We start from the raw sequence: 26839 nt of genomic DNA on the forward strand, positions 1-26839 counted from the left end.
TGCATGTCCCATTATTATAAAACATTATGTTTCCAGAGAAGAAAAATGCACACTCTGCGTGAGCAAATATTTAGGGGGACTATCCAGTGGGTTGAAGAAGCTCCATTGTATTTCTTAGCTCTTGACTGATTATTTTGGTGAGGACGTATTTGTTATTTTCCACTTAGCATGACTTTACAGGGAAGATAATTCCCTCCACACAATTAATCCAAGTTAATGGCTATTAAAGCTTGAATAGTCCAAAAACAGGTCATTTAACACTACATTGGGGGGAAGCAGAGATGCAAGTATAAATACCAATGAAGCATAGTAGCAAAAGGTAGGAAATCCACACCCAGGGAGCTAACAGATCTGGTATCAGACTCCAAGGGCACTATTTAGAAATGTGGCTGTTTAGACAACTTATCTAACCCATTCCAAGCCTGTTTTTCTGATGTCTAAAGAAGAAGATGATTAAACTATCCACATGGTTGTGCTGTTATGAAGATTCAAGATGCAGAGCCTGAAAAGCACCTAGCATATATTCTGGCACATAATATCCACTCAGAGAAATGGTCACTCTTATCATTAGCTGATAACCAGAACGGGACATGTTGTTTCACTGTCGGTATATAAATGGTAAAACTCACACTATGAACGTATTTGTATATGTCTCACCTTATCTCAGAAGGTACAGTGGGAGTATAGGTGAGAAAGAAAAAGTAAAAACAGAGCCAGAAATAAGGCTAACCGCCTACCTTGCATATCTGGCTTCAATCTAAAGATTGGGCACAAGCTTTGGTCAGGGATTTCACTTAGCCAGTGCTACTAGGATAGTCTGATCAGTCATGTAATTTTCAGTGTTCAGCGTACTTGACAAATGCTTATCAAATGCTTGCCACGTACCAGGTACTGTTCTGTGTGTTGATGATTCAGCAGTGAAGAGGAACACGCAATTCTCGCCCTGCATTGATTGTATTTTAGTGGGGAGAAACAGATAATAAGCATAGTAAACAAGATTAGAGCTTGTTAAAAAGCATAAGGACAATGGAAATATAAAGCAGGGTAATGGAAACAGAGCTTGCAGTCTTAATGGGGTCAGAGCAAATCCCTCTAGTTGAGATGGTAACATTTGAGTGATGTTGAAGGGACTAAGGGAGCAGGCTATGTGTATATTTAGGAGAAGGATATTCCAGCAGAGAGAGCCACTAGTGCAAAGGCCCTGAGATAGGAGTAGGTCTGGATGCTCAATAAGAAGGGCCACTGTGGCTAGAGAAATAGGCAAGGAGGAGAATGATAGGAGGTGAGTCCCAAAAAGTGGCTGGGAGTTGATTATGAGGGCCTTGTTGGGGAGCCACTAGAGGGTTTTGAGCAGAGGATTAATGTGCTCTGACTTGGGCTTCTAAATGATCCCTCTTGCCACTATATTGGGAATAGACTCTAGGGAGACGAGTTTGAAAGCAGGGAGACCAGTAAAGTTATTTCAATAATCCAAGCAAGAGATGATTCGAAGTGATTAAAGTCTCTACAATAGATTTAGACAGATTTTGAAGATAAGAAGCAATGGTATTTCATGATTGATTGGATATGACAGAGAGAGGAGTCAAGGAGGAGCTCACGGTTTCTTTCGAGCTAAACAACCAAAGGAGAGAAAGAGTGGAGCAGGTGGAGACAGGGGGTCAGGAGTTCAGCTTTGGACATGTCAAGTTTGAGATGGCTGTGAGACATCCAAACAGGCAGTTGGATTGATGAATTTGGAGTTCAGCTGAAAGGTCCAGGTTGGAAATATAAATTTAGGAAGTTGTCAGCATAAAGTTGATATTTAAAGTCATGAATCTACAATATAAAGAACAGAAGAAGTACCAGGACTGAATTTGGAGACCCTCGGTGTCAAGACAGAGATCAGTTTCCATGAAACAGACACTGTCACTCAGCCCACCCAAAGTCATCAGAGAACCCTTTTAGATATCAGGGGTCGGCAAAGTATAGATAGCTCTTGGGTTAAATCCAGCTCACTACCTGTTTCTGTAAATGAAGTTTTATTGGAACACAGTCACACTCATGTGTTTGCATACTGTCGACTGCTTTCAGTCTACTGTGGCAAAGCTGAGTAGTTACAACAGACAGCATATGGGCCCCAGAGCCTGAAATATTTACTGTCTGGCCTTTACAGAAAATGTGTGCCAACCTCTGTTCTAGGCGAACACCCAAGTAGCAGCTCAGTAGGGCAGACCACAGGTCCAGAGAGACATCTCACTGATCCAGTGGTGCCGTCTGTGTTCTGTGTATGGTGCTGGCCTCACTGGGCCTGGACCTGGGGTTGTCTCCCAGAAACCATGCTGGACCTGGAGTTGCTCTTCACATACTCATTTACCCTACCCCCTTTAATCTTCCTTCTTTTATTTACTTACACTGCCTTTAGACAGAATTAGAAGAATATCTATGAAAACAAAGGCGGTAAACCCATAACCTTGGCCTCATTGACCCCAAGCTGAGAATTTCTATTCCCAACTGCTGCCCATGGTGTTATTGGCTGGATTACCCTGAGGTCAAATCTCATCCACAGACACACCGTGTAGGTGTGATATGTATGTTTTCCTAAGATGAGTGAATTTTATAGCAAGTGGGTCCATTTGCATGGAAAGAAGAGGAAATCACTTAGAAACAAAAAGAAAAGTTGTCCTCTTTTTCTCATTGCCCAGTCATGTTTTGGAGGCCTTTGGGGGTTCACAACAAGGAACGCCTAACTCCTGCAGCAGCAGATTCACTCACTCTGGTAGTGTAACCCCGGGAGATGTTTCCCTAATAATGGAGGGTGTTATGATGCGCACATCTGGGTCTCACACTAAAATGTCATAAATCATCAACTAAAATGACTCGGAAGTACTTTCAATTATTTCCTCCTTTGGTCCTCTTCCCTGCATCTTTATCTCCATTTTAATAATTCAACTCCGGCCTACTAACACTATTATTTAAAGGTACATCTGAACCTGAGAGTCAGTGAAATTCCCAAGCCCCTTCTCCAGTTTCTCCATCCCTTGGTGCAGTGTCGTCCTCTCTGCCCCATCGCCTCGTCTTGGAAGTCAGGAGCAGTGATTCCATATGGCGTGTGGCTGCCCCAGCATTCCCCCCGCCGCCCCCCGCTTCTCCCATCCAGAGCAGGGCTCATCAAAGCTGCAGTCTACTAAGTCCATTTTAGAAAAGCCGAACACTGATAATAAATAGTTTTCATATTTGAAAGCCTGAGACGAGACCCTGGAGATCTGCACAGGAAAGCTCTACAAATGTACCAAGCTGTGTTATTAGGGCTCAATCTCCATATTATGGTTTATAGATGTTCAGTTGGAACAGTATCAAATGACAGGAGGTTTGAAGCCACTTGAGTTTAAAATATGTATTAGCAGAGTATTACCACACCCTGTTAGATGGCCAGGTCCTTTGATGTGACTTTTTAATTCTCTTTATCTCATGTGTAAATAGAAGCAGTTCGCAGGCAGATGACTGAGTTCCACTCCTAACCTCTGTGAGCTGTCTCCCCATCTGTAAGATAGAAATAATAATACCCACTTATTAATGACACTAATACCTATTCCCAGAACTTGGGGGGGGGGGGTTGAAAGAAAGTGAGAAGGGGATGTTCACTGAGCTAAAATCAGATAGTACTACTACCTGGCTCTCAGAGCAGACACTTAAAAGCATGAGTGCCTTCCCCCCCACCCCCTCCGTGAGCTGAACACCCTGTGTAGACAGTTTGCCTGCACTCCAGAGCAGGTCCAGAGTTAAAGCTGAAGCTGACAGATAGGTAGCCTTGACTACAGTGAAATAGGGGCAAATGAAGAGTTGGCCTGAGGAAAGGAGAGAATATTGTCAAGGCAAATTCAGTGATACCTCCTGTCCCTGCCCAGTGCTTATAAATCACTTGCACTCACACTGTCTCCTTTGGGAGTCACAGCAGTTTCATAGAAAAGATTCTTATCCTGATTTTACAGATGGGGAAACTGACACTTAGATGAGCTACATGAAATGCAAGTCATGGGCAGAGTCTAGATTGAAACCCAAGTCTTTCAAGTTCTATATCCTAATCACTACTTTAACACTGCTGACGGCTCTCCCTGTCCAGCTCAAATAGAACAACTCTAGCTTTATTTGATGATGATTAAAAAAAAAAAAAAAAAAAAACTATGCTCCTGGGTGCCTGGATGGCACAGTCGTTTAAGCATCCAACTCTTGATTACAGCTCAGGTTGTGATCTCAAGTCCTGTGATGAAGCCCAGCATTGGGCTCCTTGTGGAGTCTACTTGTCCCTCTCTCTCTGCTCCCTACCTCTCTCTCCTCTTGCTCTCTCTCAAATAAATAAATAAAATATTTTTAAGAATTTTTTTTTAGGCAGGCGCTCAGCGGTTGAGCACCTGCCTTTGGCCCAGGGCATGATCCTGGGGTCCTGGGATCTAGTCCCACATCGGGCTTCCTGCAAGGAGCCTGCTTCTTCCTCTGCCTGTGTCTCTGCCTCTTTCTCTCATGAGAAAGAGTGTGTCTCATGAATAAACAAATAAAATCTTTAAAAAAAATTTTTTTAAATCTCTGCTCTTAAAAAAAAAAAAAGAGAGATTTAGAAAACACTGTACTCTATCCTGATATCTTAACAGCATAGTGCATCTAAAACTAAGTTACTCTGTATTAGCCTGACTCAAGATGCAAATAATCCCTAATTTGTCCCATCATGATGCCAATCTCTATGGGCTGGGATCTGGGGTGATGTGTTGTTCCCATCTGTGAGTGATAGAATGGAAAGCAAACTGTGGTCCTGTGGTTTGCCCAGGACAGTGTTTGCTGTGGAATTAATGATTACATGCCTGCCCAATATTGCTGTTCGGGCAGATCACAAATGTAGTCGGGAGCTTACCTGCTGTAGGGAGGACATGTGACCAAAGGTTTACTGCCTTGGCAAAGCCAAGTGTGTTTCTGCGTGAGTTTTTATCTGTGGCTTTGTGAAACAAGGAAAGACATTTCTCAGGAGACTGGTCTAGCAAAACGTCACTGAAGCGGCTGGTGCTTTTGTGAATATTCTGTAAATGTCAGAGAATCTATAGTGTTGTTTTAACAGATAACCCTGTCCACTAACTCTTAATAAATAATTCTCTAAAGCACCAAGTTGGAAGGTTTTGGGATGGTCGTGGACAGATGCAGCTTGCACTTCCTGCCCCATCTGCCCATGATGCCCTTTCAACCACGCACTGTTCTCAGGGCATGCTGTGCAATGTGTGTTTGTCCTTCACAGGGAACTAAAGGAGAAGATTCAACCAGAAATCCTGGAGTTGATCAAACAGCAACGCCTGAACCGCCTCGTGGAGGGGACCTGCTTTAGGAAACTCAACAGCCGGCGGAGGCAAGGTATTGTGCTTCGGGCCATCCCTGCCCTCGGCTAGGGTGAGCAGCGGCCCGCTCCACGGGGAATCACGGGGCATGGGTGCTGCTTTAAGGGCTGGCCATGCAGCATGGGACTTAGGATGAGAATAGCGGCCCAGGTAAATTCTGACTCCCCATGCATTCCTAGGGAGAATCAGAGAATTACCAGAAGACCCATGGAACTGAAGAGCCATGCTGAGCTATTTAGTGCCTTGAGCCTCCTAGTAGTTGTTCAAGAACAGCTAACATGTATTGAGAGCTTACCACGTACTAGCTCTCATTTTACTTATTTTAACGCATTTCATCCTCCTGGTAACCCTGGGTAACCCTGTGATTACACCACTTCACAGATAAGGAAACCAAGACTGAGGAGTTAAGCAACTTGCCCAAAGTTGTGGAAGAGCAAGGATTCATACTCCAGCCACCCTATAGCCCTTCTTTTTATTTTTTTATGGCCTTACTTTTAATGACTCACTCTGCTGTTGTTTTGACAGATAACCCTGTCCACTAACTCTTAATAAATAAATCTCTAAAGCACCAACTTGGAAGGTATCGGGATGGTCGTGGACAGATGCAGCTTGCACACACAGGAAAGCTGGCACCCACTGTTGGGTTTGAACTTCCATCATGAATGGCCCTGATTCTCAAACCCCCATACTGATTCCCTTCTAGGTGAAATTACTTTATTTGGAGACATAAGTAACAGTGAACCAAGACAGGATAGGATCAATCAATGTTCATAGTCTTGCAAAAAGAAGTTCTGAATTGTCTCAAGTGAATTTTAATCCCAAAATATCATGCCAAAATGGGTGCCATTAGACTAGTTCCAATAGGTAGGGAGCACTTCCAGGTGTTTCTGAGTCAGGGAAGTGAAGCCCTTGGATGGCTTTCTTCTTCTCTTGACAGGCTGCTGATTACAAAGTCACAGTATTCACATCGTACTGTCCTCTAAACACACAGTCAGAAAATAAAACTGAAAAAGAAGATCTGGGGAGAGGTGAAGAACACACATTAGCAGTAGCAACTATACCAAGAACAAACACCAGTTACGGCCCAGGAGAAACTTGGGTAGATATTTTTGAAAGCCAGCGAGCAGATGCTCTGCTCAGACACAGAGCTCACCCACTATTGACAAACATCCTTCGTGTTCTTTATGCTGGGCCCATCCCCCTGGCCATTTGCCTTAATGGCTTTGTGCTGGATATTGAGTAAAATCAAAACTATTTCAAATATGATGGTTAAAAATCATATTAAGGAACTTCCGAAGGCAGGGCTTCCTTGAGAAATGAAAATGTAGGTTGTTCCCAGAGGATGGAAAGCTATAGCAGTGAGCTTCAGAAGGGGCCTCAGGGGAGCAGACAATGGGCAGAATAATAATCAGAGCTGAGTTACAGCTGGGGCCGAGAAAGGCTCTGGTTGGGAGAACAGCAGAAGAGAGAGCTCCCGTCCTTTCTCGCCGCAATCCTTGCATCGGATGTTGTCATCAGGGCAGATGCTGCTCCAAGAAGGTAGTGGGGCGTGGTGGTGAGGACAAGAGCCCCGGAGCCCGATGAAATGGGTGCAGTCCTGCCTCTGTGCCTGACCAGCTGTGTGACCACGGGCAGTTCCCCTATCTGAAATGAGGACAAAATGCCTGTGTCCTAAAGTTAGCGTGGGGAGGGAAGGTGATCACGACTGTAGCTCTTGGAAAGCAACAACGGAGGGAAGCTACTACTCTTCTGGGAGATTGTGTAGGAAAAGAGCAACGTGCTGGGAGTGAGTAGACTGGGTTCTAGGCTTCCCAACCCTAAGTAGCCAGCTGAGTGCCTTGCCTGTAGGCAGACACGTGACCTCTCAGGGCTACAATTTCCCACCTACTATAGTGGGAGAATAGGACTAGATGATCTATCTCTTTGCTCAGGTGGGCAGATAGTCAATTCTATCCCTGATCTCTTCATCACCTTTGGAAAAATCAATAGTCGGGACATATTGCGCCCATAAGATGATTTATAAAGTTTTTATTCACTTGGCCAAAGGACATAGAAGTAGGAGAAGGAGGGAGGAGATGGCACGGAGATACATTTCATCCAGTTACTCCACTGACGTCCAGTTAGAATCCTCCGGAACCTAATTCAGAGAGCTCAACTTCACCTTCCAGTCTACTTTGTCATGAGTCTTCCCTTTCTAGGCTGAAAGGGATAGATTCTACTAGAATAATCCTGTTCCTAGGTGTAATTATGACAGAGGTTTTTTTTTTTTTGTTTTGTTTTTTTGTTTTTTTTTTTTGGCTAAAGAAGTGTCAGCCAATTATCTGCAAATTTTTCCGGTTTTCTAAAAACGAATTACCTAATGAACAAAAAATTATTAGCACCTGGATTATACATTTATCAGTCAAGCTCCTTAGAGAGCCCGGCCATCTGTATTTAATATAAAATCATCCTTTTGGGTGCAGAAAGGAAGGCCTTTTGGTGTTTGGTGAATGAATTTAAGAGCTGGTGACCAGGTCTATGTGCTTAAAACTAGGGATTCAAAGCAGACAGTGCTGAAATTGGTTTCCTATCACCCCATCGAAACATTCCACTTAGATTCACACAGATTCATGAGGACACAATGTAAACTCATTTTAATCCCTTCGGAAGAGGTGTGCTCCCACAGGCGCTCCCAGAAGGGAACAGCCATGTGCCATCGCAGGTCAAAGAGCAAGCACACTGGGAAGGAATGGTGGCCACGCTCCATTTAAACTTATTCGACAGTGAGTCAAATAGTGATGAGTCAATTTAGGTATCAGCTTTACAGGGGATAATATGAAAGAGCTTTCTGTCCCAGAGCACTGGAAAGCAGAGGAACAGATAGAGTCCTTTATAACACTGCCTTTGGCTAGAAGACCCGAGTTAATACCTGCCCATCATCCGGACTGCCTCATCCACAGCTCTGCTGCTTGGTTAGACTGATGTAGAGATTCACAAATCTGGGTTTCTAGGAATTCTGACCACATTAGAACTTGGAGGCAGTAAGTCATGAGAGACCCATCAAGCAGCTTTCAAGGCCTTGCTTTCCCCGCTCACTAGCTGGGTAGCCTTGGGTAATGTTCTAGACCGCTGTCCATGGTCCTATTTCCTCATTTGTCAAATGACGTCAGTTCCTGCAGTTACAAACAGTTGTAAGTAAGGGTTAGATAATACCCTGCATTGATAGCACTCAGTAGAGTGCTTTGCACGTTGTCTAACATGCTTTAGTGATATCTAGCATTAATTTTAGCTTATAGATCCTCAGAATATAGGTTTTTAAACACAGGCAAGAGAGTGACAAAGGATTTCACAAACTAAACCTCACTCCATTCTGTTCTTACCCCAGAGTAAGATAGTTAGATAGTTTGCCCTGCTTCTGTGTCTCCTGGGCTTCTGCAGGACAGCATTCAGGTAAAATTCCAGAAGTTGTGTATGTTAGCCATTATTTGCATCATGAGAATCTGCAGGACCAGGAATTGCTATTTTCCTTACATTTCAGAGATTAGGGTCTTTCAGAATCCTTTGTGTTGAATAGCCTTGATAAAAGCACAGGGCTACACAGTGGAATGTCATTACAAGAAATGATAATATGAAACTTTTGCTTCTCGTTGAAAACACTGTCCATTTTGTTGGCCAACATCCCTTCTCTAAGCATGAACTCGATAAACTTTTAATTAGGGACTCGGAAGTGAGCAAAACATATGCCCCTGAGGAACTGGCATGTTTCCACGCTGCTTCCAGGAGGGATATACCTTACTTTGGTCTTTCAGCTCACTAAGAAAACCTGGAGCCAAGTGGTATATTCAGGCATGGTAACCAAATGAACTCTTGTTAGGAGCAGGCTATTTCTTCCTCTATCCTTGATTGAAGTTTTTCACTCAATAATTAAACCTTATCATAACCCCTTTTTTATAAAAAATTTTTTAAAAAGCAAGGATAAATAAAAGTGGATTTTCAAAGGAAGAAAATCCAGTTGATTTTCAGGGACAGAGCACTTTCCAGTAGATCGAAATAAGAGATAATCCTTGTTCTTGGAAGGTGGAGGGAGCAGGAGTGGACAAGAGGGGTTGCCATTCATTGGAAGAACAGGAAGTTGTGAGCCACCTCTGTGCAGGGTGCAGAAATGGAGATTTTATATATGTTTTACTAATATGATAATTAACATTACTTAACAAAAGAACAGAATCCCTAAGGTTCTTGTAACTTGGCCACGGCCACTTAACTGATGTGTGAGGGCCAGGTGCGTATGACTCCAAAGTAGCACTTAGGCCAAACCATCTTTAATAGGATTTGGGGCTCTGGAGTCCTCTTCTGTTGTGAAAGAAAGTAGCAGTCTGCAGGGAGCCATCTCTCATTCTGAAGACTGTCCAGTGAAATGAGGAAGATTTGGAAGGCAGGATGGGTCTCTGTCTCTACCTATATTCATTGTCTTCCTTTACTGGACCAGCAGAGGAATCTGGTATCTCATCACCCCTCAAAGAAGACATTTCCCTTTAAAACCATTGCTGGGGTCCCTTTTGTGTTTTATGACTTGAAAAGCTTCAAGCCTGAGCAGGAAAAAGACCTGCACACTCTAAAGATGTTGCACATTTTAGGTTAACCTAGGAAAGCTCTAAAATCCTGATGGAAGTGCCCTAAGATCTCACTTTAGTGAAAGTCACCTGCTTCCCAAACAGGACTCTCAGGGCCCCCTGGGCAGCACGTATCTGCCAACCAGGGGCTTTGTACCCAAGACAAAGATGTGCCCCTGAGTCCACAGCAGAGCTGATCAAGACTCCATTCCTGCTGTGCCCTGTGCCCCACTGACCCGCCCAGCATTTCCCACTCAACAACAGTAGCTGGTATTCCACTTGCCCAGCTCCCCTGCAGTCCTGCTGGCCAGCCCTAAATATGTCTCTAGCCTTGATGATGGAGACTAACCATTAGTTGTACTGTTGGATATAGTTACCTATGGCTCATTTAATTGGAATTAAATAAAACTTGAAACTTCTTTTCCTACTTATTGGATAAGTATCCACAGAGTATTTCTGTCATTTCAGAAAGTTCTCTATCACACAAAGCTGCAAGAATTACAGTTGTCAGTGGTTATTAGCTCCATAATGATCTATGCGACATTGGGAATAGCTTTAATCAGCCCTGGAGACCTTCTCACCAGGCTTGTGAGCTCTAAAACCGGCTTTCTTTTCTGATTCTTCACACACACACACACACACACACACGCACACCCACACAAATGCACGCGTACAGAGATAGAACGAGAAAATGAAGCACAAAATTGTCTCCATTGTCAGTTTTTGAATTTGGAGAATGAAGAAATGGCTATTAGCATGCTAACACTCATAATTGGCTGGAAGACCTCTCTATTAACTCCTGTTTATTCTTTAAATGCTAGTAAACAATCTTTGATAATGTTCTCACTGCTTCCTACTAATTGCTTTTAGTGACACGATCCACTCATTCATTGCCCAGAGGGATTGAGGAACTAGTAACATCACGCTGGGTTTTGAAAAGAAATACACATTTTTCTTACCATAAAAGAAACTGAAAATCAAGCTGCTGCTGCTGGCTGACACTAAAATTGTCTCCTGCGATGAGCCGGCGTGTTGTGCTGCTCAGGGCTGGCAGTTCTGCTGTCCTTTACAGCAGCTCCACCTTGGAGACAGACATACACCAGTTATGATGCCTCTAAACCTCCCCAGAGCTAATGACTCCAGCCTTTATCCTGAGGAAGGCACTGGCATGATATCTACCCATTGGCTTATGAGCAAAACAGCCTCCCCAAGACTTTTCAGCCCCGTCTCTAATATTTTGCCATCCATCCAAGATTCCTGTTTGATGGGGAGGAACAAAGTAATCACTTACACCAATGACGTGCAGATCTTTTTTGCTCTCTCCCATTTTAGTAGTAGACTGAGAAAAAGGAACTCCTTAGGAAGGAGAGGAGTCAGCCAGAGGCAGGAGGAAAACCAGAGGAGTGTGGTGTCATAAAAGTCAAGAGAACCTAAGCCTCTGGAAGGAGGAAATTCCATCAGCTGTGCACCTGATATTGTCATGGCAGGGTTCTGGGGAGCCTTTTGTGTTCCCTTTCAGCTAATGGCCATCGCAACTTTGCAAAGACGATGCTTGCTTTGCCTCCAGGAACCCTGATAACTGGCCACTGTTCTCTGTTAGCTTCTGAGTTGGAGAATATGTTGCACAAGAGACCTTCCCTATTCCCATTTTTCCCTGTGGTACAGTCAGAGTTGCTGAGTCCCTAAGCCTACTTCCCAAACCTAGGAAACGGGTGTTTCCACCATGTTTCTCTCAGTTGCCACCAAGAACCTGGGGAACTCTTTGTCCTTCAACTTCTTGGCTTTTGTCTCTCACATCTGTCTGCCTTTCATACTGATGACTTTTTGCTGTACCCAGTAGACTGCCATGCGCCTGCCTCGTAGGCACTCTGCAAATATTCATTGGATAAATAAACGTCCCTTGAAAGTATACGCGGCAGAGATTTTGGAAGACTTACAAATGAATATAAGTTGTGCATTTTACTTCACAATCTATCTGTACCACTTAAATTTTGTAATGCTCCCCCAGCATCCTGAGAATGAATGATCTTTGATTGCGTCATATTGACCCTTGGGCTTTGGGTTGCTGCCGTTACCCCTAGAGCTTATCCCAGCTTAAGAAGTGAGGGATCCCTGGAGAGAATAGGTTGGGCCCTTACTCAGAATAAGACCAGCGTGTCCCAGGGCACAGCTCACTGACTTCCTTGCCAGCTTTGGACACCCTTCAGTTGCTCACTAGCTAAAACTCCCACTGCCGAGGTGTCGGGAAGGAGGCATCATAGTAAATCTCTCCAGCTGGCTTTGCACAGTCTCCGCAGGCCACTTAGACGAGCTGCAAGCTCCCTTTGGGGAGGAAGAAGCTACGCAGCCCATCATGCAGGCCCCCCAAGAGCACTGTTGATGCTCACGGCCAAAGCACGGCCAGCTCCTTTGGAATTCACAATTCCTGTTGTGAATCACAAGTCCAATTCCCAAATGTATTCTCCTCATGGAGGACTGATGATTATATGTTTGCCTAATTGAAATGACTGGAAATTATTCAGGGAGTAACTTTATTTTCTCCCTTTGAAATACTCTCCCAGGAAAATGACCTGTGTTGTATGTATAGATAGAACTTAATTTTGAAAATTGAGCAAGACCAGCTGCTGCCCTAGCCGTCAAGTAATTTTTCCTTTCCTCTCGCATTTTTCCACCAGAATTCATATTCTTTTTAAATATATGGCTTGCCATATTCGGACTGCACTCAAGAATTCTCAAACCCTATTTATAGATGAGGAAGATAGGAATCACAGAGGCATTTCACTTTTGTGGGTCAAGTTTGGGAGTTTTCTTTGTTCATTGTGTGGTTTTCCTTCCATTTTTAAAACTTTCTTTTCGGGCACCTGGGCGGTTCAGTGGTTGGGCATCTGCCTTCGGCTCCGGTCGTGATCCCAGGTCCTAGGATCGGGTCCTGCACTGGGCTCCTCGTGGGGAGCCTGCTTCTTGATCTGCCTATGTCTCTGCCTCTCTCTGTGTGTCCCTCATGAATAAAAAAATAAAATCTTAAAAATAATAAATAAAACTTACTTTTCTATTACAAGAGTCTTAGTTAAAACACAAGTTTTGCATGAAGGCAATTTTAGATAGGAAAACCATTTCCTTACAATGTTACAGAGCACTTTCTAATTAGAATAGTTCAAAACAATACATCTGCAGACACAATAATGAGGTGACTTGACCAAGGCCACCATATTCGCCAACTACATAACTGCACAGATGGGCGTACAGATGCTTTCAAGGTCATGCATGCTTTGTGCCTTAAGCGTTTTGACCAAGTCTCCTTGGGTCCTCATTTATCAACTTAGCCAACACCAACTGTGCAACTCCTATGTCCCAGACACTGTGCCAAGGGATTGGGACCGTGCAATTGTGAAGACAGTGGCTGTCATTAGAGAGCCCTGGCTTCCCCACACTGTCCGAGCTCATGAGTATCCTGAGTCTTCTTGCATCAGTAATTGTTCACAGTACACCTGCTAGGGCAAGTTGCTTACCTGCGGCTTGTGGCAAATGATGAGAAATACCAAGAGGCTTACCATGGGGATACCAATAATCAAGAAATATGCTGGGGCAGCTAGGAGAATGGAGAGAGTCCCTTCAGCAGTAGTAATCGGAGAGGGCTTCCTGGGGGAAGAGGCGTCTAAGCACAGCCTTGCTTGAGAGCGTCACAAAGATTGCTGTCACAATTTAAGTTCCTTATCTATAAAAAGTGTTTTTTGCCTCCTCCTTCCTACCTCACAGGCTTATTCAAATATTTTTAATACATGGGAATGCAGAGGAGGTTACTTATAAGAATGGCCCTAAGGCCCTGGTCATGCCTATTTCTTTGGTTTTGTCTTAATATTTTATATATGTTTTTAGTTTCAGGCGTACAAGATAGTGATTTGATACTTATATATGTTACAAAATGGTCACCACAGTAAGCGTAGTGACCATCTGTCACCATACAAAGTTGTTACAGTGTTACCAATTACATTCTCTATGCTATACAATACATCCCATGTCTTATTCATTTTATAACTGGGAGACTGTACCCTTTAGCCCAATTCTAGTCATGTCTATTTAGAGAAATAAACTCTAGGAATTAGAGAGGAGACGATTGTGAATATCCTCGCGCTTTGGATAAATCCCTGAATTATTTAGATTATTTCCTCATGAATTCCACCCCCATGTGTATCACTAATATCCTGACAATTCATTCTTTGATTAATTTGTGTGTAGTAGCCCCAGGGATGGGGGTCTGGTATACCAACTAAGATATGGCACACAGCTATCTCAACAGTCTTAAAAGAGGTATGTAGAAGGAGAAGAGTTCCAAGAAAGCCGTTTTTTCTACATCTCCCTCCCCACATCTGCCAGGCCTAAGTGGACAAGTGGTAAACCCCATAGTCATTATAGATATTAATGAAATGATGCTCTGGAAACCACCACCTCAGAAAACCTGGTGTCAGTATTCCTGAAGGATTTCACAACCTCCCCAGTGGTTAAGCAGGACAGCGCCAACTAAATATCAAAATCCAAAGGGGAGGGATCCCTGGGTGGCGCCTCGGTTTGGCGCCTGCCTTTGGCCCAGGGCGCGATCCTGGAGACCCGGGATCGAATCCCACATCGGGCTCTCGGTGCATGGAGCCTGCTTCTCCCTCTGCCTATGTCTCTGCCTCTCTCTCTCTGTGACTATCATAAATAAATAAAAATTAAAAAAAAAATCTCTTTAAAAAAAACAAAAAAACAAAATCCAAAGGGGACTCATTGCCCAGGGCTCTAGAATTCATTCCTTCCCGAAGACTTAAAATCAAATGCATTACTTGCACTTCCAGGCAAGACTATTAGAAAATAAGGATGTCGATATTTTTGGAATTCAGAATCACCTGTCTCATAAATTTGTGTGTTTGTGTCTGTATTTTTCCCTCAGACAAGTTTTGGTACTGTCGACTTTCACCCAACCACAAGGTCCTGCATTATGGAGACTTGGAAGAAAGTCCTCAGGGAGAAGTGCCCCACGATTCCTTGCAGGACAAACGTAAGTGGCTCTCCTGTGCAGGAGGAGTGAGTTTGCATTGTTGGTTTAGCTTCCTGGTCACAAAATAGCATGCTGGAAAATGACCAACCCAAATAAATCCACTGGGCATGTCTCATCTTGTTGAGCATCTTGGCCTGAGCATTCTCATCATGGACAAGAACCTGAGAGATTAGGGGTTTGGGACTGAACAGGGGAGGGCACAGAAGGAATGCTCACATTATCTTTCCAGAAAGACGTACGCCTGGGGTTCAGACATCCACTTTTGCACTACTTCTCCAGGTGCTGTTTCAAGAAGCAAAGACAATAGAAGCCTGACTCTGTCAGTTGTCTTATTCTGGTGATGAAATAATTTCTCATGAATCATGTGCTTGATTTCTAGCACATTTATTCATTGTAGTTCAGTGTATCCTATAATTATAATGCAGAGCTAATGGCAGACCCCAGTATGGCTAACCTACTTCAGGAGAGGTAACTTAGAAAAATCTATGATCAGTTACAGTCCATTGTCAACTAACGATTCCCTGAAATACATGTTATTTGTATTTATTTGCTGTTTCTGCATGGTGTCTGTTTTAACATGTATGTTTTGAGGAGTCCGTAATTTACTAGATTATTTTAGCCCAACACCAAGCCAGGTTCCAGGTTTTTAGACAATATTAAGTGTACAAGTTAAACCAGGTATTAAAGAAACATTAAAATACACCAGGGTCATGAATTGATTTGGAAGAGGAATGAGATAAAATGAACATAACCTCAGAGGATATCCCAGGTGGAGAAATCAAAGAGTGAGAAAAAAAAAATAAAAAAACACTTTCAAATAGTCTTCAAAAGTCATGCTGACCAGATCAAATCCTTATGCCAAGCCCCAGCACCCTTCCTTTCATCACCCCAGGACCCACAGAAGTCAGCTCTGGACTGCCTTCCTTGCAGCCCATGGCTACTAAAGGCAACAAATAACCACAGTGAGAAATTCCTGACACATTCAGACGCTGGAACATTCTCTCTTTGCCCCTGCTGCAAAATGGAAGACTCTGGTCTTCATAGGGTCATTTAGTTCAGAAGCAAGCTTGTTTGCTGTCATAGGAGCACTGCCTTCCTGGCCCACATCATCGGTACCTATTAGTGGGAGGAGAAGGAAATCCGAAACACATGACTGCAGAGTCTGGGGTAGTGTCTGTGAATCCCTACTGTGGCAGCGTTCTGGGGCTCTGGCCCTAATGAGGACCCTCCCTTCAGGTCTCAGAAAGCCTTCTCCATTCCACCGTGGACAGGCCAGACCAGTGGTTCTGAGTATGGTCCTTGGACCATGAACAGCATCTCCTGAAAACGTACTAGAAATGCAGATTCCCTGGCCTCATTTCCAGTCCTACTGAATCAGAAACTGGGTTTGGGAGCCAGCCATCTCAGTCTTAAGAGACTCTCCAGGCAATTCTGATGCACGCTCATGAAAACAAGAACCACCGAGCTAGGCACTGCCTGATACTCTTCTCTTCGTGGTGGTCTTCCATTAAAAAATGAGATCTAACTAAAATTTAATATCACATTTCTTTCATTAAAAATGGGCTTTTTTTTTTTTTTAAATGGGCTCTTAATCATGAAAAACAATAAGAGAGACCTAAAAGACCTAATCTTGGAATATAGCACAGTCCCATCTACTAAATCACATTAGCTTTATTAAAAATTCACAGCTGTGTCTGTATTTTCCTCTGTTTGCTATTAACTGGTGAAAACTCACTGGTGAAACCTCCCTTGTGAACTTGGAACTGTTCAGAGGCCAGCAATTTGGAATCAAGACTCTACCACTGTAAAATGAAGAGTTAAAGGTTACTGTTACTCAACGCAACTAGTTATATACAAAGTCTTCATAGTCTGGTTCTTAACCTGACCAGGAAATAGGCAAGTGATCTGGGCAACACACACACACACACACACACACACACACACACCTTGATTGACTTTCTTCCTCACACAGACAGTGAATCGGCTCTCCCTCTCACTGGACATATTATTTATCCCCATATTTTTGTAAAAGATTTTATTTATTTATTCATGGGAGACACAGAGAGAGAGAGAGAGGCAGAGACACAGGCAGAGGGAGAAGCAGGCTCCATGCAGGAAGCCCAATGTGGGACTCGATCCTGGGTCTCCAGGATCATGCCCTGGGCCGAAGGCAAGCGCCAAACCGCTGAGCCACCCAGGGATCCCTATCCCCAAATTTATAGGTCTATGATCCACTTCTCAACTCAGAGATGGATATCCAATTGGCATTGTTTGCAGGTTTTATTTTTTTTTTTATTTTTAAAGATTTTATTTATTTACTCATGAGAGACACACAGAGATAGAGAGAGGAAGAGACACAGGCAGAGGGAGAAGCAGGCTCCATGCAGGGAGCCTGATGTGGGACTCGATCCCAGGTCTCCAGGATCTTGCCCTGGGCTGAAGGCAGTGCTAAACCGCTGAGCCACCCGGGCTGCCCTGTTTGCAGGTTTTATATGCAGCACTCCCATTCTAGCTGGTTCTGCTGCTTAGGAAATTGGTAGCCCTGCTCCTAGAGAAAGTCGAGGTGTAGACCACTCCTAAGCCTTGTAGGGGCAATTATAGGGCTTGACCACAAGCTGATACCCCCTGGCTCTACCAAAGCCTGCACCCCAAGAGGCCAGGGTGAAAGTAACTAGCTATAAACCCAGACTACCAGTGCCGGGGAGAACCAGCTCAACAGGTGGTCACAGAAGAGTAAGGCCAGTGCTGCAAATCTCCAGACAGCTTTTGGGAGTGGCCACAGAGTGATACTGGTTCCGGGAAAGGGTTACAGTGGTCCCTCGACAATGGCTCAAAACCCCCAGCCCACCCCTTCCTCTGCAGCCTTTGAAAGCCAGTACTTCAGACTTCAAAAGAGCTGTTCCATCAACAGTTTATCCATTGCAGGATAAACCAGGAATGCATACTTGTACAGGTGTGTGCATGTAAGAGGGTGTGTGTGTGTGTGTGTGTGAAAGAGAGAGGGGGGGGATCCCTGGGTGGCTCAGCGGTTTAGCGCCTGCCGTTGGCCCAGGGCACGATCCTGGAGTCCCGGGATCGAGTCCCACGTCGGGCTCCCGGCATGGAGCCTGCTTCTCCATCCTCCTGTGTCTCTGCCTCTCTCTCTCTCTCTCTCTCTCTCTCTCTCTCTCTGTCTATCATAAATAAAATAAATAAACATTTAAAAAAAGAAAGAAAAGAAAGAAAGAAAGAAAGAAAGAAAGAAAGAAAGAAAGAAAGAAAGAAAGAAAGAAAAAGAGGGAGAGAGGGAGAGAGAGATAGAGATTGTATCTGTATGCACATATGAGCCAAGGAGGGTGTGTATTCATGTAAAAAAGTAAAATGAGCCCAGTATGTGCCTGGGATGAGCAGGCCCCAGGTTAGGAAACTAAAGTTTGCTGCTTCAGGTCTGCCACTGGTTTGCATTTAATTCCAATTCTGCATTCTGCCCCCATCCTCTTAGAGCCCTTAGAAGTCATAAACTTCATTCCACTAGAAAAATGAAATGTTCCTTTAATTAATATCAAGTGCCACTGCTCCTGCCATGTACGACTGCCCTCTCTTGAGACCAAGGGGGAAATTGTCTTCCGCCCCTTGAGTTAATCAGTGCTGAATATTGAGATATTGATGAATCAAAGAGTGTAACTGAATCTTCTTAATAAAGAGAGGGTGAGTAAAGATTGAGGGCCTCTCCTTGGCTGTCATCACCCCTTAAGGTTTAGGAAATCTCTCCTCGTATTACTTCTATTTGGCAGGAGAGGTGGCCCCACATCTCAACCACCAGTTTACAGACTCTTGTCACCCCCAATAGTCACTAGACTCCATGGCTTTCCAGGGGTGCCCCCAGGCTCCTCAGTGCTGCCCTTTGAAAGAATCTAGGCCAGAGCTCCTCACTCCCACATCAAAGGGGCCAGCGAGGAAAAGGCTCACTCCCTCACAGGGTGATTAAGCCTATTACAGAGGATGAGAGGAGCAGCTGAGACAGCAAAGTGGACAATTTAGGTCACTGAAGCAAGGTGAATAATTCAGGTCCCTCAATCTACGGAGACAATTAACTTTGATTATTGATAATGAGAATAATTACAAACATTTATTGAGTGCTTACTATATGCCAGGCACTGTGCTAAAAGCTCTACATAAATTTCCCTCTTCCTAACCTAGAGAGGTGGACCTCATTGTTCTTTTACAGGTAAGGAAACTGAGGTACAGAAAAATTTAAATAACCTATTCATGGCTAGTAAACAGTAGAACAGAGATCTATGCAACCATCCAACTCCATAGCCCTAGCTTTTACCCCCAACCCTATACTACCTAGATGAAAAGCCAACAATGATCCTGGGTCCAGTGTTAGGAGGTCATTCTTGGGGCAACTCTATGATGTAACCGATGTAAGTGTTCCACATTGCAGATGAGGAAGGTTAGGCTCCAAGCACTTCAGCCCTAAGTGGAACAACCAGTGGTGAATCTAGAATTCAAAGCCAGTCAGTGACTCCAAAGGCACAGCCCTTCCCACCGCTCTGTGCTGCCAAGTTAGAGATCAGATTCTTCACTGAACTGTACAGAGATAGGGTCTACCTGTCCCTCATCTGTATCACCACTCTTAGAGGCACCTATGGTGCTGTATATACAGCAATTGCTCATGGCTTACTAACTACTTCCTAGGGTGGTTTCTGCCTCAATTTAGCTCCCAGTGGTGAAACCTAAAAGAATTTTGGTGGCTATACTTAACTTTTTCAGTTGTATTTTTGTTTTAAATCATAATTTCTGTTCCTTCCACAAAAATTAGCAGCCATAGAGTTTCCTAGAGTATCTGAAGTGATTGCCAGCCACCTCTGGGGCTGTGTTCAGCATGATTTGGGTGCTGATACCTTCCAAAAATAGGGAGAAGTCATGACTAAGCGAGAGAGCATAGAGTAGAAGAAAAAACAGTCCCAACTCTGTCCCCCACTAACTACGTGACATTGCATCATTTATTTCTTCTCTGTAGGCTTCAGCCTGAAAAAAGATTGAAAGGAATGAATGCCCCAAGGATTTAGAGTGGGATGTAGGGTGCCAGCAAGGACCCTTTTATTTCTCATATCTCCGGGTACCACTTCTTTAAACTGCTCCCACATTTAAAAAAAAAAAAGTCTAATGGAAACACTAGCCTGACTTTGAAGTAATCAATAGCCCTCTCCTGCCTCCTCAGAGTGTAGATTCAAGGGACATGAGTCTGATTCTGCTCATGGGAATAGAAAGGATGGCATTCTAGCCCTTCTGATGCCTAATCTTCCAGTACATCTAGAGACAAACTATGCAAACAGCAACCTTTAAAAGCCACAGTGTATTTTTAGAATTTTGTGTTTCCTCTTAGCCATAATCCTGTGAGTAATACAGCAGCTTGTCTCCTTGACAGGGGACAATACATATAAAAAACAGAATATGTACTGCCACAAGCATGGTGGAAAAGTTCCTTTTCTCCCCTGAAGCCTTCTCATTAGAGATTCTGAAGACTACTCCCACCGTAGACTTTTGTGTTACTCTTGTCGGGTTCCATATGATGGGTTTTCAAAGCCAAAGGGTAACTTAGTATTTATAGATTGTAGAAACTCTTTCTAGTTCGTTGACCATGTTATATATTATACAACAAAAGATTTCCGCAAGGTACTTGTGACTCAAACTCCATCTGAAGCTTGAGAAGGCTTTTGAATTGGTAGGTTAACTCTTTCGCAAATTCACTTCCACGGTGGATGTTCAATTGAAAAGTAAACACAGAGTCAACCCAACTTCTGAAAGTGCCCAAATGTCCCCCTCCTGGGGTAGTGATGAGGCAACCAGATTGACCACTGAGGGGAACAGGGCTGATTATTGGTTATAAAAATGGATTTCAGGAGAGCTGAAGTCAGCCGGTTGTGGTCACAAGTAGGTCCAGGAATTATAGAGACCATCTATAGGAAGATGCCAAATCAGAGGGGCAGGAAAAGCATCCAAGGTAAAAAGGATGATGTCCCTCAAGGTAGGCTGCATTGCTGCAGTATGCTGCTGGAACAAACAGCTCCAGATCTCGATGGCTTATGACAAGAGTTTCTCACCCACATTGTATAACTGACATGGGCTGTGAAAGGACTGCGCCACACCAATGGCTGCTATGCCATCCCACATCTGTGCCATCTGGATGGAAAGTGTAGCCTGTTCAGTTTCTGACGAGAGGCTGATGGATGTGGACTTTTTACTGCCTCCTTCAAGAAGACACATGCATGCTGCTGCCTCTCACATTTCACCGGCCAGACCTAATCAGGGGGCCCAACCTAACTGCATAGACTGCTGGGAAGTATAGTCTTCCAATGCCCAGAAAGGGAGGAAGACCAGATATCGGTCAGCACAAGTAACATCTGCCCATGCAATCTAGAATCAGGACTGCAAGATGAAGGAGTGGATGGGGGAACAGAGAGCAGGGAGGATGTGCAGAGATTATGGGAAGGGTTCATTACAACCCCACTTCTGTCCAGGGTTAGAGAAAGCTCTAGGGCTCTCAACAGATTTGAACAAGATCTTAGCAATTGTAGGGAACCTGGAAAATGTTAGCTTTTCCAGGGTCTTCCTGTGGTATCATTTTGATATTCTATATGTTTCATCATTTCATCTTCATCTAAATCTCTCCCCTACAACCCAATTCCTCAGTAAAGGTATATGAACTTTAATTATGAAATCTCTCATTATCTTCTTCATTAGGGGAATCTAAGGCATTGATTACTCAAAGTTTCTGCAGATCCTAAGTTCACAATGCCTGTGGGCCTAAAAGACTAGGGATTGGAGAGGAACAGGTGATTTCACAGTTTTTTAAAGTGTGGTTCCAGGGATCCCTGGGTGGCGCAGTGGTTTAGCGCCTGCCTTTGGCCCAGGGCGCGATCCTGGAGACCCGGGATCGAATCCCACGTCGGGCTCCCGGTGCATGGAGCCTGCTTCTCCCTCTGCCTGTGTCTCTGCCTCTCTCTCTCTCTCTGTGACTATCATAAATTAAAAAAAAAAAAAAAATAAAAAATAAAGTGTGGTTCCAAACCATCTTACTGCCTTTTCTCTCTCAGATGATCTTGGCAAAAAGTTTCCAATGCTCAAACCTGTCCATGTCTTTTATCTTCCTCCTAAGTCCTGAGTAAGACATGAGATAACATCATTTTATCTAACTACATTATTCTCAGGATCTCTAAGATTAATACCAGCTACCATTTCCCTATCAGAAAAGAATGTTCCCTTTCTTTAATTGAGTTTACTTTTGTTGTCTGTAAAATAGGGATTAAAAATATGCCTGCCTCACAAAGTTGCCATGAGAATCAACAAGATGGGGGATGCTTGGGTGGTTGAGCATCTGCCTTCAGCTCAGGGCATGATCCTGGGGTCCTGGGATCCAGTCCCATATCGGGCTCCCTGCATGGAGCCTGCTTCTCCCTCTGCCTGTGTCTCTGCCTCTCTCTGTGTGTCTCTCATGAATAAATAAATTTAAGAAAAAAAATAACAAGATGATAGAGAGCTGGAATTTGGAGAGTGAGTGTTCAGATCCGGATTCATTTTTTTTGTGGTAAGGTTGCTTCTCCTTGTTATCCAACACTCAGAAGCTAATAGATGCAGGTACTGTAGCAAGAGATACCAGTGTGTGTGAAGCACCTGGCATTGTTCCTGGCAGCAGCGGTTCTTCCGTATTATCAGTATCAGTACTGCTAGTAGTAGTATCATTACTGCTGATTCTGATACCATTACTCTTACACAACAATGATGGGTTTTCTTAGGATTTGTTTTAGTGAACCAAATTCTGCTTGTGAACGTAGATTTTTTTTTCTTCCCAGGGATGCTTTTTAGTAAAATATAAGAATCAATTTTAGTTTCTGGTCTTGGGATTTTGCCTTTTTCTCTTTCTCTTTTTACCTTTTTTCTTTTCTCTTGTTGCAGTAGTTTCCAGGAATGACAGCTGTGCCCACAGACACCGTGCTCACCCCTGCTTCTTTACTGACATCTCAGCTTTCCCATGGTGTAGTGACTTTCATTTTCTTATGAATTGCAGTGCCGGTGGCAGATATCAAAGCTGTGGTGACGGGGAAGGACTGCCCTCATATGAAAGAGAAAGGTGCCCTTAAACAAAACAAGGTATGATTTCCAAAGTTCTTGCAAATAGTGTTATCTGCACCGTGCATTCAGCGATGGTAGGGGGCCCATCCCTGTGTTAGTAACAGTGTGCGTGTGTGTGCGCATGTGCTTGCATGCATGCATCTGCATGTGCTGTTGCATGTCACTTAGCTCTCCTTTTCCCTTCTCTGACTGCTTTTATATCCCTTAGCCTTATACTTTCACTGATCACTTCAGAACCCCCACCTCTTCCGTTTTCTCCCTTCCTGTCTCCTAACAACCTTCGGGATGGCTGTCTTCACCCACTATTGTCACCCAAGCTTTCTCTGCTCATCTTCATCCATTCTCTGGGGCTCTCCTAGCCTCCCATTTATGTTCATGTTGTCTCCTCCCTGACTTCCACCCCAATCTCTTCCATTTTACCTCCTTCAGTAGCCTCTCTGGAGTCTCTGTGAATCCTGAGAAAGGCAGATACCAGAACACTCAAAACATTTTAGACAATTTAAGGGCCTGATAGTCTTCAGCATCATGGAAAGTATTATTAAATAACTCAAAATCAGCTTAAGGGAGAAAATTTCCCCCAACGTGAATATTGCATAAATTCTCTTCATATCACAGTATCTTTCATCTTCCCCTCCTGGTTTACCAACCAACTGTTCATCATAACAGCCTGTTCCATACCAGAGGGTATGGCAGGAGGCACCATTTGAAAAGATGGAAGAATTTCCTTTGCCCCCAGTCTGGAGGTATTTGCCCTTGGAAGGCCACGAGGGAGCCAATTCTTTGTTTCTACCTCTCAGCATCTTGTGATACATAGTACCCATCCATAAACAAAATTATCTAGATTGATCTGGGTGCTCTAGCCACCTTGGTACCAAAAATATCACATAGATCAGTTGTACTGTAAAAGTACTATTTATGAAGGTAAAGGGAAGCGGATACAGCCAAGAAGGCCGATAACAAGATCACTGCTTCCTAAGTCACGTAAATATAACTCACCCCAACTCGATGTGAATTCCTTCTTTGTCAAGCCTGTCACAGCATCATCAGATGATGCGCTTAACTGACAAACATAATGATATAAGGGCATGCTTCAGAGTCTGTGGGTCAACTGTTACACAGCATTTCTTTCTTTTTCATGATATGGGAAACAGGGATTGTACCACTCCTCAGATTTCAGAGGAGCATCCTTAACTGAATGAAGGTTCCCAGTCTTCATGGTTTGCCTCTCCTACCACCTGATATCAGAGCACAATCTCAGGGACTACTGTCTCTGCTCATTTCCAGCACTGGCTCAGCTCTGTCCCATGGTTACATAACACTTGGAGCTGAACAGGAAACAATGTGAGGAAATTGGCAGAAACAAGACTTTATAACCCAGAGAAGGCCAGGAAGGGTGTAGTTGGCAGCAAAACAGACTGCCAGGACTCATGCACTCTGAGTAGGGATAGAGAAGATAATGTAAAATATGTGTGGAGAGACTGGTTTCAGTCCCAACGTGGAAGGCACTTGGGAATTGTCACTCCTGTCCTTACAGTAAGAAGAAACTGAATAAAGTAATAGTCAACAATTTTCTTGGATCTACTAGGAACTGAGGTCACAGGGCAAATCACCACCCCGGAATCTGGAGAGTCAAGTGCATCCAGAGAGTCACAGCCAGATCTGCTCACCTGAGCAGAATCCACTGGAACTATAAATTATAGGATCACTTAAATGACAATTCTGATTAATTGCTGAAGGCTGAGTGTGGGCTAGTGTGAAGGTGAGAAACTCAGGGTTTCAGTTTTCTGGGGGGCATGCTTTCATGGGCTTTTCAACCAGTAACCCTAGCAGATTCCCACAGTGAAGAACTGAAAAGGACTACCCTTCATGTCTCTGGCAGGGGAAAAGGAGGAGAAATCATGACATATGCCAGAGACTTCCCCATAACAAAGTTCTGTTTTGCAGACCCGTTTCCTATCTAGGGGAAGAGAATTTATCCCATTTTATCTCATTTTAGCCTTCTGTCTCAACTGTGGGGTTGGGGGTGGAAGAGACATAGTCAACAACAGTCAGAGCCTCAAGGAAATTGATAGGAAACTCTACAGCCAGAGAAAAAGGGAGGAGTAGGAGGGGAAGGGGAAGGCTATACCATTTGAGAAGGTGACAGCTGCAAGATATAGAGTCCCTAAAAGATAAAGGTTTAATTGGTAAATTATAGAATCCAATCCCTCACCCAAATCCTACCACCACACCCATATCCTATCCTACCGCCACACAACCTATTATCCAAGATAATAACATTGGATTAGGGCGGAAAGATCTGCCAGACATACACTCTCTCTGAGGAGGAATACTTAGGGAAGCCCACTTGTTCTCAATAGAGAAGGCAAAAAGAGGGATACTAGAGGAATTTGAAGCCTCTGGCACTTAAAGCTTCAGCAAATATTAAACATATTGCAATTCCATGCCAGATTAACATAAATCATCACCATAAGGGTCTATATATATCACTTCTTATTGCCTGACACAACATGTCTGGATCTCAACAAAAAATTACACGCCTGCCAAAAAGCAAGAAAAAACAGCCTGAAGAAACAAAGCAGTCATCATAACCAGACTCCATTATGACACAGACTCTGGAATTATCAGTTTAAAATAACTAGATTATAAGTGTCTTAGACTCTAATGGAAAAAAGACACAACCTGAACAGATGGGCAATGTAAGCAAAAAGATGGAAACTCTAGAAACGAATCAAAAGGAAAGGCTATAAATAAAAACACTGTCACAGAAGTGAAGGATGTTTCTACTCCGCTTATCAGTAGACTTGACATGGCCAAGGAAAGGATTAGTGGCTTAAAGATGAGTCAACAGAAACTTCTAAACAAAATCATAAGGAGGGAAAAAATGGAAACCTCAAAGAACTGGGAGATAATTGCAAAAAGTATAACATATGTATAATCAGAATACCAGAAGAAAAAAAGAATGGGGCAAAAGAATATTAAAGCAAGAATGGCTAAGGACAGTCCAATATTAATAACCCACACAAAACCACACATCCAGGAAGCTTAAAGGACACTAAGCAGGACAAATATGCAAAAAAAAAAAAAAAAAAAAAAACCACAACACTTAGGCATATCATATTCCAACTACAGAAAACCAAAGACAAAGAACTGAGAGGAGAAATTCACAAATCTATCATTATATCAGGATTTCAGTACCCATCTGTCAGTAATTGATAGATGAAGCAGACAGAAAATCAATAAAGATATTGATGACTTAGAACAGCACCATCAGTCAACTTGATCTAATTAACATTAATAGGAAATCCACCTGACAATAGCAGAATACACATTCTAATGAAACAAGAGACATTCACTGGATAGACTACATTCCGGGCCATGAAATATACCCTAACAAATTTAAAAGAACAGCAATCATACAAAATACATTTTCAGGCCAGAGTGGAGTTAAGTTAGAAATCAGTAACAGAAAGATAGCTGGGAAATCTCCCCAAATATTTGGAAATTTAAGAATACACTTGTATATAACCCATAGTTCAGAAGTCTCAAGAGAAATTACAAAATAAACAGAGTTAAAATATAAGATCAAGATGTGGGGGATGGGGCAAAAGCAATGTTGGAAGGAAACTTGTAACATTAAACACATATATATTAGAAAAGAAGAAAGATTTAAAAATCAATAAAGTTTCTACCTTACCAAACTGGAGAAGAGCAATCTAAGCCTAAAGCAAAGAGAAGAAAAG

The 26839-nt window shown here is 43.3% G+C and overlaps 1 protein-coding gene and 1 long non-coding RNA gene across 10 annotated transcripts in view; one reads left to right on the forward strand and one right to left on the reverse strand.

The window, feature by feature from the left end:
• ELMO1 (engulfment and cell motility 1) overlaps window positions 1-26839 on the forward strand; it is a 525893-nt gene that overhangs the window by 486702 nt on the left and 12352 nt on the right. For all 6 annotated transcript variants that reach the window (XM_077856191.1, XM_077856193.1, XM_077856195.1 and 3 more), the window contains 3 exons: window positions 5258-5370; window positions 14871-14978; window positions 23032-23114. In XM_077856191.1, the coding sequence (XP_077712317.1) occupies window positions 5258-5370; window positions 14871-14978; window positions 23032-23114 (304 nt within the window). The remainder of the gene's footprint in view (window positions 1-5257; window positions 5371-14870; window positions 14979-23031; window positions 23115-26839) is intronic.
• On the reverse strand, window positions 3261-11362 carry LOC144288581 (uncharacterized). Of its 4 annotated transcripts, none has more exons than XR_013356551.1 (4): window positions 11235-11362; window positions 10903-11024; window positions 8263-8506; window positions 3261-3519 (listed from the first exon to the last, which is right to left on the reverse strand). It is a non-coding gene; the product is annotated as an uncharacterized LOC144288581 (long non-coding RNA). The 4 variants fall into 4 exon arrangements; XR_013356552.1 differs by lacking the exon at window positions 3261-3519 and adding an exon at window positions 6142-6372; XR_013356553.1 differs by lacking the exon at window positions 3261-3519 and adding an exon at window positions 7374-7491.

The sequence above is a fragment of the Canis aureus genome, chromosome 18 (genome assembly GCF_053574225.1).
Source record: "Canis aureus isolate CA01 chromosome 18, VMU_Caureus_v.1.0, whole genome shotgun sequence".
Taxonomy (NCBI): domain Eukaryota; kingdom Metazoa; phylum Chordata; class Mammalia; order Carnivora; family Canidae; genus Canis; species Canis aureus.